The following is a 16,398-nucleotide window of genomic DNA, read 5'->3' on the forward strand; positions in this document are numbered from 1 at the left end:
GAGAGAGAGAGAGAGAGAGAGAGAGATAGTGATGGAAAGATGAAGGAAGAAGAGAAAAGAGACATAGAGATATCAATTCCTCAGGTAAGCCCCTCACTAACCACACAATTGTCGTCTGATATACAAAAGATTAAAAAATTCACAAAAAAGCAACTTGGGCATTACAAATTTCATTAATTTTTTTTAGAATCGCAAGTCTAATTGAGGTAAAAATTTTGTTTTTATTCAAGCTTTTAGGGTTGCTTCAAGAAAAAAATATTAGTATTTGTATAAATTGACTCACCTCTTCTTTGTTGACTTAGGTCTTGAATGAAGATGATATTGAGCAAATTGTTGCTTTGGACCAGAACGTTTTCTTTTTTCAAGGTTTAGTACAATACAAGTTACTTACTACTACTTCCAGAACTCTCTATGTGAAAATTATCATCTTTTATTTCCCTTTCGATCTTAGTAAAATGCAAAAGCTTCATCTTTGATTTGTAGCAAACAACACATGATAGATTGGAATCATGATCGGTTATATAGTTGCAATTATCTAGAATGGTTGGAGGCGCACTTCGAGGTGCACGCATGCTTCAATATATGAGTTATGGACAGAACGAAACAACCAACACATGCCATATAAAGAACACCATTAAAAACAGAATCACACCTTCATATCAGAAATAGAAACAGAAAGTGATTCAAGATGTTTGGTTCAAGTCCTTGGTTCTCCTAAGCATGGCCAAGACTTCAAAGTTTTATAAAGGATATCTTGTGGAGAAGGAGACAATGATTTAAACCAAATAATGTATTCCAAAGTCGTCAAGCTAGCTAATCAACGTCCACAGATAATTTTCACAAAGGCAAATAATATCTCGGTTTATCATATTGTATTGGAAAATTTAACTAAATTGAATGGCTTCAATTATTGAGCTTGATTGGCAAAAAATATTGTACTTGGTAGTGATATATTATGAGTAAGTTCGAGTTATAATAAAAAAAGAAAATCACATTCATATACAATATCATCCAATTTATAAATTTTAATGTTTATTTATCTAAGTATTTATTTTTTTGAAAATCATTTATGCGGACTCATGTACTAATATGTAACAAAAATTACTGTAACCACAATTTGTTTAAGTCTATTTTTTCTTTATTTTTTACTTTAAAAACTATAACAAATTATAAAAATACGAAAAACAAAAAAAGATTACCATTGCCCACTACAAAAAACTTTATTAATTTTGATATATTTGATTCCAAACAACAAAAAAACAAATAGTATTTCAAAAAATATAAAATAAAATTAATAAATAAAAATAATCTAAAAATAACTCGCGGCATAGCGCGGGTACCAACCTAGTAAGATATAATTTTTTGGTATCTAGCATAGGGGATGGAATGGTCAATGGTGAAAAGACACCATTAGGAATGTCTTTTGAAGATTCTCTTATGCTCAAGTCAATAAAAATAAATGGAAATACTAGAATGGTGCAATGAAATTGAGAGTAAAAACGAGAAGTTTATATGAGTTCGATCGAGACCAAATGGAAAAATGGAGCCTCAAGTGTCTATCTAATAACAGCAAGAGCAACTTGAGACTTTGAGATCCTTAGTATATATATGAGATTGTTGTAGCTGAGTTCGTGTGTCACCATCATCCACCAACTTCGAGTTCACTGCCGTTGTTTGTTGTGTAGTTCTGGCTTCGATCGTGTAGATGAAGTGTAGTTGATCGTCATGTATTCACCGTTTAACACCTATTTGATTAGGCAGAAAAACCCAATATGGATATGTCTTATTTATCGGAACTGTGGCTTTGTTCGTTACTGTGTCACCAGCGACACCTTTCAGCGACTCAAATATAATTTTGTTTTTAATGAGTTTTGAAATGAGCCACACGTGACGTAGAACAAATTGTGAGTAATTGATGATTTTTCAGTCGCCACGTCAGTTAAAACTATTGCCGGAAATTGCAGCAACTCTTTTTCGGGAGCTAGCGACAATAAATCTCATCTCCATCGACTCTTTATTTCTGATCAATCATAATTTTGCCTTTGTTTACGTTATTTTTTCCGGTCGCTGCAGCTGTTTCAGCGACAGTCGTCCGAACAGGGCCTGTCTCTTTTGCCTATCAAATTTGTAGCTTATGTATCAAGTCATATTTAGAGTTAAACTCCGCCACAAAATTTTCTAGGTCAGTTATGCTAGAACCCTCCCAGCTGGAATACCCTTTCACAAGAGATATATATCACTCTTTAAGTGGTGGATTGCAAGATCAACCTGGTATTCCTCTGGACACCTAACAACGCTATGTTTCATTTATGTTGTTACTTAGGTGTTGACGGGTTCTCCCGCTACCTCCCGAAAACGCTGTGTTTGCGGGTGGTAGCGGTTGCTAACGATTTGAACCAATCACATAAAACGCTCCCAATCGTTCCTAATCGCTCCCAACCGCTTCAAACCACTGAATTCCAAAAGCTGCTTCCCGCAAGCGTTTGCGGTTGCGGGCGATTGCGGTTGATTTTTTTTTTATATATAAAAAACTTAAAAGAAATCAATGATAATGAAATTCTTTTGTGTTATATCTTCTATCTAACCATTTTACTTATTAAGGATGGAAGAAAATGAAGTATGGATACGATTATAGAGATTATGAAATAACAATTAGAAGAAAATAATATTCCAATTAACAATAACCCGGAAAACTTGATGTAAATTTAATGACGCATCACACATAAGTTCAAAAAAATCTATATAAATATAATATTTCATATAAATTTTTTAAAAATAAGAATATTTGTGAAAAATATTAAAACAAACCACTAGTGACTCTTCTCAACTCTCACTTAACCATTCCTTCTGATGCAACTACTGACCCACGATCTAAGAGAAAAGATCTACGATCTAAAGCATATGTTTTGTCATTTATCAAGTTACTTGATTATATTTTTGATGAAAAGCCAAATGCATAAAGGAATAAGTATTTCAATATGAAATTTATTTGTTTTTGAATAATTATTTTAGTATTTTTTAATAAATTTAAATTATAAATCAAGTTTAATTATTTTTTTGTGTTTTTAAACATTTATATATTATATATCACATTTATTATGTTCCAACCGCTATTGCACCCGCTTGTCAACCAGTCGTAAACCTCCCGCAAACACACCAATTGTAAACTGTTAAACCAGTCGTTCAAAACGCTTAATAACGCTTGAAACTGCAATCACCCGCTTCCGCAATCTCCCGCAACCGCAACCACAACCGCAGCGTTTGAACCAGTTAGGTCCTAAAACACAAAAAAAACTTCTTAATCGACATTCATTAAATAATAAATAATAATCATAACCCAAAGTAACATATATGAATTCATTAAATAAATATATTGCTAGAATTTTTTTTGAGTGCATTTACAAAGTTTACCTATGACATCTTTCAATAAGCTCAAGAAATACGTTGACTTATCGATATAGTCTCTCATGTTCAAGGGTCTCTATACTGTATACTCAAGACTATAACCTCTTAAAAGGGAAAGAAATGTCGTAATTGTGTTAGCTCCTGCAAAGTCCTAACAGCCATATTGGCCATACAAGCATATATTTTTATTCTGCAAAATGAAAATTGCCAAATTTCTTTTTCCTTTAAACAAAAAGGAGATTATTCTCAAGTTTCCTTGTTCTTCTTACTAAAATGAAAGCTATTTACAAATAAAATAAATATTTTTTCTATATTTTACTGAACCAAAAAAGAGTAGTAGCGTAAAATGATGGGGTTTGATTTGGAAATAAAATTGAGAGTCAACATAAAACCGAAGTTATTTTTGATTTGGTTTGGTTTGGTTTTGGTTTAAGTCCGGTTTATATTGAGTTTTGGTTAAATAAAACCTCTTACAAATCTTCAACCCTCGTCAAAAACCACAAATACGATTTGGCCGCCAATAATGAAACTGAAGAGTTTACGTTCTAGGTTAGGCCCGGTTTATCGGTTTAGGTTAAGTCCGGTTTAAATTTTTGCAAATCTTTTATAAACCCAATTTTTTGCTTTTCTCCCTTTCCAGAAGATTTTCTCGGGAAAACTCGAATCAGGAGAAAGTGAAGTAATGGAGGAATCTTTGAAAGCATTGCGAATTAGGTTGAAAGCGAGAAAGATTCTTGTGAGTTCAAGCCACAATGAACTAGCGATTGTTGTGGATCGACTCTTTCTGCGTAAAGAATCCGAAGGATATCAAACCGCGCGAGCTCTGTACGATCACTGCGTCGCTAATTTCCCAGATTGCTTAGCGTTAAAGCTTCTTCAGGTGTATCAGCCTTCTTCCGATGGCGTTACAAGATTCCGATCGATCTATCAACTCTCCGAAACCCTCACCGATTTGATTTCTTCCGATGACTTCAAACTCTCTCTCGACTCTCTCTATGAAATCAAAAGGGCTTTGATTCCGTGCTTGGAGATGCAAGAAACCGAAGAATCTGACATCAAGATCCTCAGAAGAATCGTGTCTTGTGTAGCTTACAATGTCGTGGAGTTGCATAAAGAGGAATGGGACGAGCTCGGTGATTGTATCTTAACACTGGCGAGTAGCGAACCTGTGAACGCTTTTCACGTTTTTGTTGATTTGCCAACAGTCTACAAGGGTTTCATCAACAAGTTTAAGCACAAAATCTTGGAGGAAGCGAGTAAGGTCTTTCTTGATCCTTATAGAGTCGAACATTGGAGCTTGGCTTTGCAAACTCTTGTTAAAATGTGGATTCATCTGGTGAATATAGGGGTGAGGGTCGAGTTGATTGTTGTGTTAATGGATATTCAGGTTCCCCCTTTTGTGAGTTCAGTAAAGAAGCTAGTTGACAAGGAAAAGGAACATTTTTTGGTAAAAGGGCTTGAAGATTTCGAGAGGTTCTTCTCACGAGACATGAGTCTGTATCATTACACTACGGATCAGTGCCGTTTTGTGTCGACTTTAATGAGCAAGATCGAAGGAGTTGGGACTCATTTGACCAAGGAGGTTGTGATGAGGATCCAAATGCTGGTTACAGGACAGGAAAGTCCAGTCATCAAACCCCATGATGATGATCTTAACAATCGTTTTGACTGTGGCTGGAATGATCATTTGAAGAATTTATCTTCGCTGGAAGTCTTGAGAATCTTTGCGGCAACTGAACTTGAAGATAGGTCCAGAGAGATAGCTATCAGACGGCTCAAGGTCTTACTATCTGATCACACTTCAGAGAAGGTGGAAATAGATGCTGCAGAGATAAGAGAACTCCTACCATTGCTCATCTCTTGCTTAAAGGAAGGAGTTTCCGACAGTATGTTCAAAGTCCTAGCTGAGGTGATGGACGATGTTACGTATGAGATGATGATCTGCCAAGATGATGAATGCTATGAGCTACGCGATTATATTGCATCGAGTACAACAGAGTTTCAGAGAGCGGTTTGTATCTTCCAATGCTTATCAGTTGAACTTGTTGATGCAGATTTTTTGTACCCTGTGATGGATAAACTTTTCCCTGAGATAATGAAAGGGCTAGAGCCACCAGGAGAGTTGTTGGTAGATAACAGTTTCTGGGTCTCGGCGTTTACCGGTGGCTTCTGTGCAGCAGCTCACTTGATAGAGGGCCCAGGTAACAGTGTCGTCGTTAGCACGATTGCACATAAGATGATAGATTCTGTAGAAAATCTTGTTGAAAGACAAATGGAAGTTGGGCTTGTGAGGAGAGCTTTCAGAGATGTTGAAACCATTGTGAAGAAACAGTTGGTATGGTACAGCACAAGCGAATACAAATTCCTTAAGGCTCTGCTTTGGAGACTGTATTCAATCGAAGGGATGAAATGGGAAAGTAAGATTGTACTGTGGAGAATCAACGTGGTAGTCGAGAGAGATGTGGAAGAGGAGAAGAAAGAGCTACCAAAGGAGGGTGAGTTTGATTGGTCGAACTTTACAGTTGAAAAGGTTGAATAGAACACTAGTTTTTTTCTTTTTTGTTGGGTGTATAGTCTGAAATTGTGCAGAGTCTTAGTTTTTTGGTGTTTAGTTTGCTTGGAGAACAAATTTGTAAAGAAAGAGATAGATAGAGTGCCGGAATATGTACTTAGTTCTTGAAACACTTCAATAAAAGCTTCCCATTTTTTCCCTTCACTAAATACTTTTGTCTTGAGAGTTCACTTGATGCTTTAACTTGTAACTATCAGAACAAGTTCTACACTCGGCCTCTGTCTTAAGTACAGTGGCTGTTCCTTTCACTGAAATTTCTTCCTCCAATGTAGTAGATAACAAGCTCAGCTTTGGCCTCTGTCTCCAATCCTACAAAAGTAAACACAACATCTGAAACACCTATCCATAGCTCATCATTGTATATTGTATTTAATAAAATCTCATTGTCAATGCTTCCACCTGTTTACTGTCTTGGAACCTACGGAGGATGAGGAATCCATGGATGAATCAGATAAAGAGTTCCTTCATGATGGCAATATAACAGAGAATTTTGTTTAGTGTCTTGGAACCGCATCATCACAGAGAATATTGAGAGAGCCTCAGCTTCCAGTGAAACCGACAAAGAAGATACACACGTACACAGAGGAAGAGCGTGTGTTTTGTTTTAGTTTAAGTTTTTTAACTCATCATAAGGTCCCACATCGGTTACAACGTAAAAGTGGAAGACAAGAGAAGTAGTATAAATAACGTGGCCACGAGACCATACAATTCATACCTTTCTCGGCCTTTTGGCTAAGATCAAGTGTAGTATCTGTTCTTATCAGTTTAATATCTGATATATGGGTCATCGGCCCATACGATATTAACTCTATTTTTTTAGGGAGAAAGCCCGTTATGATAGCTTGCTATCTGGGCTTTTACGAGTCGCCCATGTGTTGCACTACTGTACGGGCCTGGCTCATCCCACTAATTACTCAGTCCAACTTACAATAATAAAAATTAGCCACTAATAAGTAAGATCTTTCCTCTAATGAAATAAATCAGTAACTTGGTGATCGGTTTAGTCCGGTTTATATTCAGTTTCATAATTAGAAAACTCTGTTTGTACACTTCCATTTACCAGAGAACAAGATTCTAAGACTATGGTCGACGGAGACGAAATGTCAGAATCTTTGAATCTTAGGTTGAAAGCGAGGGAGATTCTTGTGAGTCCAAGCCACAAAGACGTAGCGATTGTTGTGGATCAACTCTTTCTACGTAAAGAATCCAAACAATATCAAACAGCGCAAGCTCTGTACCATTTCTGTGTCGCTAATTTCCCAGATTGCTTAGCCCTCAAGCTTCTTCAGGTCTTTCAATCTTCTTCCAATGGCGTCACCAGATTCCGATCAATCTATCAACTCTCCTTGACTCTCACCGATTTGAGAAACCGCGAGTTCGAACTCTCTCTCGACTCTCTTTATGTAATCAAAAGGGTTCTGATTCCGTGTTTGACAAGGCAGGAGACCAAAGAATCTGACATCAAGATCCTCAGAAGAATCGTGTCTTGTGTAGCTGACAATGTCATGGACTTTCATAAAGACGAATGGGACGAGCTTGGCGATTGTATATTCTTGCTTGCAAATAAAGAACCTGTCAAGGCTTTTAACGTCTTCCTCGATTTGCCACCGGTCTACGAGGAGTTCATCAAGAAGTTTCTGAAGATTATGTTAGATAAAGCTAAGGAGGTTTTGGTTGATCCTGAGGAAAGTGTAGTTGAAGATTGGAGCTTGGCTTTACAGACTCTTGTTAAATTGGGGATTCAGTTTTTCAGTACAGGTATGAAACGGGACGTGATTAAGAATATAATGAGATCTCAGCTTGTGAATGTTCTGCAATCAGCAAAAATGCTAGTGGAGATTGGACAGGAAAAGTTTTTGGTACGAGGGCTTGAAGATTTCGAAAGGTCTCTATCAAGAGACATGAGTCTGTATAAGTACACTAAAGATCAATGCCATTTTGTGTCGACGTTCGTGACAGAGATCGGAAATGTCAGAGAAGTAGGAACACAGACCAAGGAGATTGTATGCAAGATCAACATGTTGTTTACAAAACCATATCATCAGGAAACTGATCAAGATCATGGAGCAGAATTTGGCCGTGACTGGTATGACCATTTGAAAGATTTATCTTCACTAGAAGTCTTAGAGATCTTTGCGTCAACTGAACTTGAAGATAGGTCCAGAGAGATAGCAATCAGAAGGGTCAATGTCTTACTCTCTTATCACACTTCAAAGAAAATGCATATAGACTTTTCAGTGATGAGACAACTCCAGCCGTTGCTTATCTCTTGCCTTCGGCAACAAGGAATCACAGACAGTATGTTTAAAGTCTTAGGTGAGGTGGTGAGTCACGTTGCGTATGAGTTGTTCAAACACCAAGATGTCACATGGTACGCTTTACGCAATTATATTGCATCGAGTAAAACAGAGTTTCACAGAGCGGCTTATATCTTCCAGTGCTTAACAATGCCGCTTGAACATGTGGAGTTTGTGGTTCCTGTGATTGAAGTTATTCTCCCAGAGATAAGCAGAAGGATAAACCCACCAACAGAGTTGTTTGTAGATAACAGTTGCTGGGTTTTGGCGTTTACAGGTGCCTTCTTTGCAGCAATTCACTTGATAGAGGTCTCAAGTCACGCTAGATACGTTAAGGAGATCGCACATAAGATGATAGATTCAGTGAGAGAGCTTGTAGGAAGAGGAATGGAAGTTGGGCTTGTGAGGAGAGCTTTCAGAGATGTGGAAGGCATTGTGAAGAAACAGTTGCGATGGTATGGTACAAGCAAGTACAAATTGGTTAAGGGTCTGCTTTGGAGACTGTATACAATCAAAGGCATGAAATGGGAAAGTAAGATTGTGTTGTGGAGGATCAACGTGATTGTTGAGAGAGGAGTAGATGAAATGGTTAAAGAGCTGCCGGAGAATGAGTTTGATTGGTTGAACCTTACTGATGAGGAGCTTGAATAGTGTTTTTGGTGAACAGTTTGAAATTGTGCAAAAATTTAGTTTTTGGTGTATACAACTAAAATGTAGTTCCATAAAGGCTTCCCATTTTAATCTTCAATAAACACAATTTTATCTAACAAGTTCCCATGATAAGACAAATTCGTAGCCTCATGTTCTATACGAACGAATAAACATAGCAATGGTAAAAGCAGAGTAGTACTAACCTAAGGTTTCGGGTTGTATATTAGTATATATAATCTGAAAAAATAATAGTGAGTTCAAATGTGATCAAAATCAATTGAATTGGATCTGACATTACCTCGTGGACTCATCAGTCAACACATTTGACGATGATAATGAGCACACTGACAAAGTATTGAAGATAACTTGGTCGGCAAGATATATAATATTTCGCACAAAACACCGTTGTTTATAGTTTTCCACTATGGCCTCCTTGTTGGGTGCAGCTTGAGTAGTGCATTCCAAACTCGTTCATCACTTCCGCCATCACTGGCCTCATCCCCGGTGAGTGTGGCTACTCAGTGGCGCCAAAGCTGCAAACTTTAAACCAAAGGTGCATTGTTAAATGGTTTAAGTAAATTCTAAATTTTCCTTTACAATTCAACAACTTATGACCAAATTATCAAGTTAATATGGTTTTCGTATTCGTTTATTCGGCAGTTGTATCATTTATCAGCTTTGTTTCCGATAGGCTATCAACCTTTACAGGCTTTATCTCCGAAAGGGTCATAACCTTTGCCCAATTCCAACAAAATATCTCTGCAGAAAGAAAGAAAAATGTATTAACCAACGGAAAAAACAAAAAGTAGTGTCTTTAGCATATAGAAAACTCAATAAAGGTAAAACAAAATAATTGGTTCAAAGAAAAAACAGATAGTCAAAGAGCACAATCTTTTAAATAAACCATAATTATAGTAGTGTGTTTAAACTACTTATAGCTGATTCTTACGTTGCTAGTTTCACTTTCACATGTTAGCTGGTGGTGGAGGCGGCGGGATAAACCAAAACCCATTAGCCACTGGAGGTGGTGGTGGAGGCGGGATTGGCCAAAGACCATTAGCCATTGGAGGTGGTGGTGGCGGTGGTGGATGTCCGTTTGCTACAACAGTGAACTGAGGCTTGTTGGGCGGCTTAAAACACACCTGCAAATTAAACATCTTGGAGTCTTGATCCCAGTGAGAAAAAAAATTAGGGGATGATTTATCAATCTCAGTGCTAGGAACCTTGAAAGATATGGTTTCATATGGCTCAGCTGCAAACAAAAGGTATTGATATCTCTTGTCGTAAGGTTGAACTTTCTGCTCATAAGATGACATGAAACGATGTCTTGGCTTTATGTTGTCGTCTATCTCAGGATATTCAATCTGAAACAGAATACATCTTTGCTTTAGCTCAGGATCGTACTTCCTTGTAACACGATACCCTGGTTTACCGATTTTAACTGTTTTGCGAACTGAGACTTTGCTCTTATGTGGTAGCGGTTGCGGCTTAGCTGGAGCATCCTTAGCCTCCAGGGCAGTTCTCTTTGCCAAGCTTATCTGATGCCTCTTTCCTTCAGTATGTGCCAAGTAGTTTCCTTCGTTGTTATGCAACGTTGCACATAGTATACACTCGTAGGTTCCAAGGTGGTTTTTAAGGAAATAAGGATCATTCGCAAGGTTTATGGTTTCAAGAGCAAGACGACGGAGACGCTCACGGCGATCTATGGCCTCGTTCTGGCGGAGGCTGCACCTCCGCTACCAGGCTTTGAACCCCATGCTCTATCCATGGCTAGGGTTACGAAGAACGCGAAATTGAACTCTAGAAAGAAGAGAAGAACGATAAGCTCTAGGGTAAGATTTTTCGAAAGCTTTCAATGATATTGAACTCGTGATAATACATATTTTATGTAAAAAGATGATAAGATATCTATAAATTGTATATTTTACTTATTGTATAAAATTTTCATTTTTTTATATATTATTCTTGTCGTACAAGGCATACGCTAATTAATCAGAGTCACGTGAACTTCACATGTCCTTAATTAAGCTATTTCTCTTAGCACAACCTGATTCTATGAACACATTTGGAAGCTGCATATGGTCTTCTAATAAAATCCTAGTAGATGGAGGTGGTACCCTCAGATCATGATGCTATACCAGTCTCGCCTGTATAATTATTAATTTATGTAAACTAAAGTAAAAGAAAAAAAAATTCACTGATTGTCTTTGAACTTTATGTATGGAAGCATCCAAAATAAACTGCACACATTTAATTTAACAATATGATCAGCGCGGTGCGATGGAGGGAATGACGCCACTGACGAGCTGGTTAGCTGTGAAGTCAGAGAAGTTAGTATAACTGCCTCTTGTGGAAGCAGCAGCAAAGCCTGACATTCCTGAAGCAGAGGATTGAACTGAAGGGCTTGAGTATGGCTTATCTTCTTTTGGAAGCATCCCGTAGAGGTTCTCCAGCTCCCTAACAATTCCCAGCATCGTCGGACGCTCTTCTGGGTTGTCCTGACAACATTTGATGGCCAGTTCCATGAATCTCTTCACACATTCATCCGAGTACTGCCCCATGCTCCCGTCTATCACTGACATCATCATCCCAGCTTCGCACGCTTCATTCACCTCCCGGACGATGTTTCTTCCGTGTGAGATGGGACGCATTCCCGTTAGAATTTCCAAAAAGACAATGCCGAGGCTGTATACGTCACTCTTCTCCGCTAGCCTGTGGCTCAAGTAATACTCTGGATCCACATATCCCTGTATGTATTAGGTTTCAAGAATTAGTCTCCTTCCTTAAGAGATTAAAAAACAGAGGATTTTGGTGGAACAAAAACACATACAGGGGTGCCTTTGACAATGGTAGTTACGTGATCCCTTTGCACTCCACCACCATCTAGTGCTATGAGCTTTGAGATCCCAAAATCTGCAACTTTAGGGTTCAGCTTGCTGTCTAAAAGAATGTTGCTTGGTTTAATGTCTCGGTGAATGATTGGTGGGTCAGCTTCTGTGTGCAGATACAAAATCCCCCTCGCAGACCCGAGCGCTATTCTCAGTCTCATCCCAAAACTCAGCGGCTCTCTGAACCTCGCTGCAGTTTGACACATTCATGTATCAAAAATCATCCCACAACACTTTTTATATATACAAGACAAGGAAGGAACTTACCAGAGAGTGCATCTTGAAGAGAGCCGTTAGGCATGTACCCATATACCAACATCTGAAAAAAGACATAACAAATCAACACAAATACTATCTTAATTGAAATTTTGTAATGTTGTGAAGAGACTCACCTGTTCTCCTTTCTGATCGCAGTAGCCAAGCAAAGAAACAAGGTTTCGGTGATGTAGCCGGGAGAGCAACTCGATCTCTGTGAAGAACTCTTTTTGACCTTGCAGAGAACCTTGCTCTGCACGTTTGACCGCTACAACCAGTCCACCTGGTAAATGGCCTTTGTAGACCTTCCCATAGCCTCCTCTGCCTATCTGAGAAAGATCACTGAAACTGCTTGTTGCTGAATCAAGTTCCGCGAAATTGTAACCTTTCACGCTCTCCATATTCATTGGAGATTTTGGAACTAGATCCAGGAGAAAAGCATTAGACACTGGTTAAAGAAAAAAAACTCGAAACAGAGAGATTGACTTAGTTTCCACTTACTGTGCTGTTCTCGTTCCATGTCAACCTCTTTAGTTTTTCTCTTTTGTTTGCTTCTTCGAATAAAGAAGATCAAAGCTAGAGAGGACACTACAAGGAAGAAAGCAATAGCTCCTAAAACGATTCCAACTTTGCCACCTTTGCTCGTTCCCGATTGTTTCGGGAATTTGATAGTAACTACAACAAGCAAAAGTAAAAAAAATACATACGCTTTAGATTTCACAATGACAAGTATAAAGATATGTGTATTAGTATTACCGTCTTTGTATGCACCAGTGTCGATATTAATAATCTCGTAGGGGCCAAGAGAATCATCAGTATCCAAAGTAAAAGTTGCAAAGAAGTCTACAATACGTTGAACTTCAGTAGTGTTGAATTTACTGTTTAATTCACTGTACTCAGGATAAATCTTCATGTTCATGGCTAGCCTTGGACCCGATTGCCATGAGAATGAGTCAATAGATATCTGATAAGGGTTTATCCCAAGATTGTTTGGGGAAGCCACATCGAGCATGTAGGAGACTTTGTAAGGTCTAAAGTCAGAGAAACTTGGACTTCTAAGCCGAAGTGCAATACCAAGTGGTGCAGCGCAGAAACACGCAACTGGAGCACCAATCACGTAATCGTAGTTCTCGCTTAAGGGACACGACTGGCGTTTGCAGTCTGAGTCTCCATTAGTTTTGTTCTCCGAAGAAGAAGTTCCAGGAGATTCCACTTCTACCGTTGAGATGCCGCAGAGATCAGCTAGCTTTCCCCCATTTACATTTGTACAAATTGGGTTTCCGAAAAGCCTGCTCATCAAAACAGAGGACTCATTTACTCTATCCACATCTTTAAACATTTGTTTAGGTTATTCTTTTTACTAAAACATAATCTTTACTTGACTGTGACATTCGAAGGAGGGTTTAGAAGAACGCTTGACACATTTGAAAACTTGTTGTTCCTCAAGTCCCTACAAGTTGTTCCAAATCAAAATCAATAGAAAATTACTAGTCTTGTTTGAAAAAACATTGGCCTCCTCTGTTTTGTAAATACGACGTGTCTTACAAGGTAAGTTTCTCCGTTGTGTTAAAGCTCCTATTCTCCCATATCACTGGAATCTCCCCGCTCAAGTTGTTGTCCTGCACTTGCCTGAAAATTTTAAAAGACAAAAGTCTTGTCTTTGTTTTTGTTTTCTTCCTTCAAACTAAGAAATGAGAAGAGCAAAAGAGGGTCTTATTACAGTCTCTGTAACCGAGGAAGGCCAGAAAAGTTTGAAGGGATGGATCCGTTGAGCATATTGTTGTATAAGTTACTGCATACAGTAAACAAGTTCAGTTTAAGTTTGTCAACAACACTGTAACATTCCATTTCTTGGCTTGGTCACTTACATAGTTGTAATGTTTGCAGAGAACTTGTTCTTGTGAATTTTTCCTGTGAGTTTGTTGGAGGAAATATCTCTGAAGCATCAAAAGTTAAAAAAAAAAAAGAAGCCTCAGACACTATTTTAATATAGATTGCTAATGGTTTCTTCTTGTTAAAGTAACTCACAAGTACTAGAGAAATGGTGATTGGCTTAAATCAGGAATTGGTCCATTTAATTTGCAGTTTCTGAGACTCCTGTGTTATGTTGTAACCAACAAAATCAGTACGCCACAAGGGAAAAAGAAAATTATTTTACTAAGTTCTGTTTCTTACAGTTTGACAAGATGTGGTATCGATCCGTAAGAAGGTGGTATCTCAGTGTCATCAAAGTTATTACCGTCCAATTGTCTGTAAATGAAGAAGCAAATTTGGTTTGAATGCGGAGAAAATTTAGTTATGTTCAATAAGAAGTTAAATGTGCTTACAGAATTCTCAAGCTTGGCATCTGAGAGAGCTCCGGTGGAAGATTTCCGGTTAGCTTGTTATTGTCCATTAAGCTGAGCCACACAACAAAGCCCTGATGATCAGATTTTTATAAGATATAAACAAATTTGAATGTAACCAAGAAACTTACAAGTGCAAAACATCGGTTAAGGAAGAGTACTCGGGCGGAATCTGACCCGTGATTGAGTTGTTGTTCATGTGACTATCAAAGAAAGTTAAAGTGATGTCAGAAGGGTTTGAAGAAAGAAGAGAGAAGAGAAGAGTAGGAGAGATGGAAATCTCACAAATGCTTCAGTTTTTTCAGTTTTGCCAAGGACGTTGGAAGTTCTCCGCTAATTTCATTGTAGTCTATCTGAAGGATTAAGAGATTGGAAAGAGAACCGAGTCTTGAGGCAAAGGTCCTGTCAGTTGATTTCCACTTAGTAGCCTGCAAAAAAAAGTGAAGAACAGAAATCTGTTCAAATGGTGTGTTCATGAAGGAGAAATGTTAGATGAAACAACGATCAAGACTACTTACAAGAAGATGAGATGAGTCAAGTTTCCTAGTTCTGGTGGAACCTGACCGGTAAGATCGTTCCACATAAAGTTCCTGTGATGAGGAAATACATAAAGGAGGCGTTTGTAATAGATAGTTTGATTGCAAAACCAGAGCTCAAGCGAAAACACTGGACTTACAATATGGTGAGATTTGATAGCAAGCCGAGTTCAGGTGCCAGTTGTCCGGTGAGGTTCATGTTTAGCAACCGCCAGCATCATTTGATCAAACCATTTATTATATGACATCCCTAAGGTTTTTTTTTTGGATTTTAAAACAATAGAAGAAAGTTTACAAGTCCAAACGTACAACTCATTAACATGAAGAAAGCCATCAGAAGGATCAGGGATGCAGATGACACCGGTCCAATTAGAAGCGCATGGATCCGTCTTTGTCCAGTCTTGAAGATGATTCATAGGGTCCTTCAGTTTTCGGTGAACATACTGCAGAGCACTAACTGCAACAACAACAACAAAACCCCTCATTAGCATCACTTATCACTGTCACACATAGATGTTGCTCAGAGAAATATAGAGGACCGTACCATCGGTCGGATGAGTGATCTGTTGGGCATCCATCAGAGACAAGCAACAAGAAGACAACACCAGAATGACTACAACTACACCCATCATCTCTTTCATCTTCTGTTCTAATATGTTCCAGTAACAGATCAAAATTTGTTTTGCCTAGTGATGACCTTGAAAATGCTGAGAAAAAGTCATAAGCTTAGAGAATGAGAATACAACGTAAAGAATGAGCACTATATATGGAAGTTCAAGCAACAACGAGTTTAAAACAAAAAAAAACTAAATGGAACTATCACTAACGCCTAGTTGGTGGTTTTTTTGTCATATTTAAATGTGATAAATGAGCGTTGGACGCGGTTAAAAGACAATTAACGGTTTGGTCAAGTCTCTTCCCCCCTTTTGATTGGAGGAATAGAATCAGAATATAGCTGACTTCTTCTGTGTTCATGCAAGTTACTGCTTACTTCTTCTCTTTTTATAAAAAATTCAAACCTAATAAAACAGAGACAACCCAACGGACATAACCTCAACCAAATGCACCTTTAACCATTAACCAAGTTGCCTATTTTTCTTTCTTATTTTGGGAGTAAATGTCAAAACACACCTTTATACATAGGGTCACACTTTCTTCTCTTCACTTGAAAGACAAGGGTTTTACTAACTAAGGGGTCATTTGCATAGAACTGAACCAATTTTGACTTGTTCAGGAAAAAAATCAAGAAAAACTCCGAACCATTTTGACTTATTCAGAAAAATAGTTTGTAGTGATAAGTTTTTGTATGATATAGTTATTTTGTGGAATTGAAATAATTATGAAGATTGAGATTAATCAAGGGAAGCAAGAGAATCTCCAATAAGAACACACCAAACAGATTTTTGACTTGACAAAAGGTGTTTTTATAAGCTTGTTGAGTGATGTATT

At 38.0% G+C, this 16,398-nt stretch overlaps 2 protein-coding genes and 2 pseudogenes across 2 annotated transcripts; 2 read left to right on the top strand and 2 right to left on the bottom strand.

Annotated features, from left to right (window-relative positions):
- On the top strand, positions 4,035-6,252 carry LOC104719357. The gene has a single exon (XM_019231153.1). The coding sequence runs from the start codon at positions 4,088-4,090 to the stop codon at positions 5,942-5,944; it is 1,857 nt and encodes a 618-aa protein (XP_019086698.1). The 5' UTR covers positions 4,035-4,087; the 3' UTR covers positions 5,945-6,252.
- Positions 6,704-8,925, top strand: LOC104719358. Its single transcript, XM_019230954.1, has one exon. It carries the CDS (start codon positions 7,060-7,062, stop codon positions 8,923-8,925), a length of 1,866 nt encoding a protein of 621 aa, XP_019086499.1. The 5' UTR covers positions 6,704-7,059.
- Positions 9,891-10,693, bottom strand: LOC104720519 (annotated as a pseudogene).
- On the bottom strand, positions 11,165-15,661 carry LOC104719359 (annotated as a pseudogene).

The sequence above is a fragment of the Camelina sativa genome, chromosome 10, assembly GCF_000633955.1.
Source record: "Camelina sativa cultivar DH55 chromosome 10, Cs, whole genome shotgun sequence".
In the NCBI taxonomy this organism is placed as follows: domain Eukaryota; kingdom Viridiplantae; phylum Streptophyta; class Magnoliopsida; order Brassicales; family Brassicaceae; genus Camelina; species Camelina sativa.

Coding starts and splice junctions, on each gene's coding strand:
- LOC104719358 (XM_019230954.1), top strand. CDS start 7,060: ATGGTCGACGGAGACGAAATGTCAGAATCTTTGAATCTTAGGTTGAAA.
- LOC104719357 (XM_019231153.1), top strand. CDS start 4,088: ATGGAGGAATCTTTGAAAGCATTGCGAATTAGGTTGAAAGCGAGAAAG.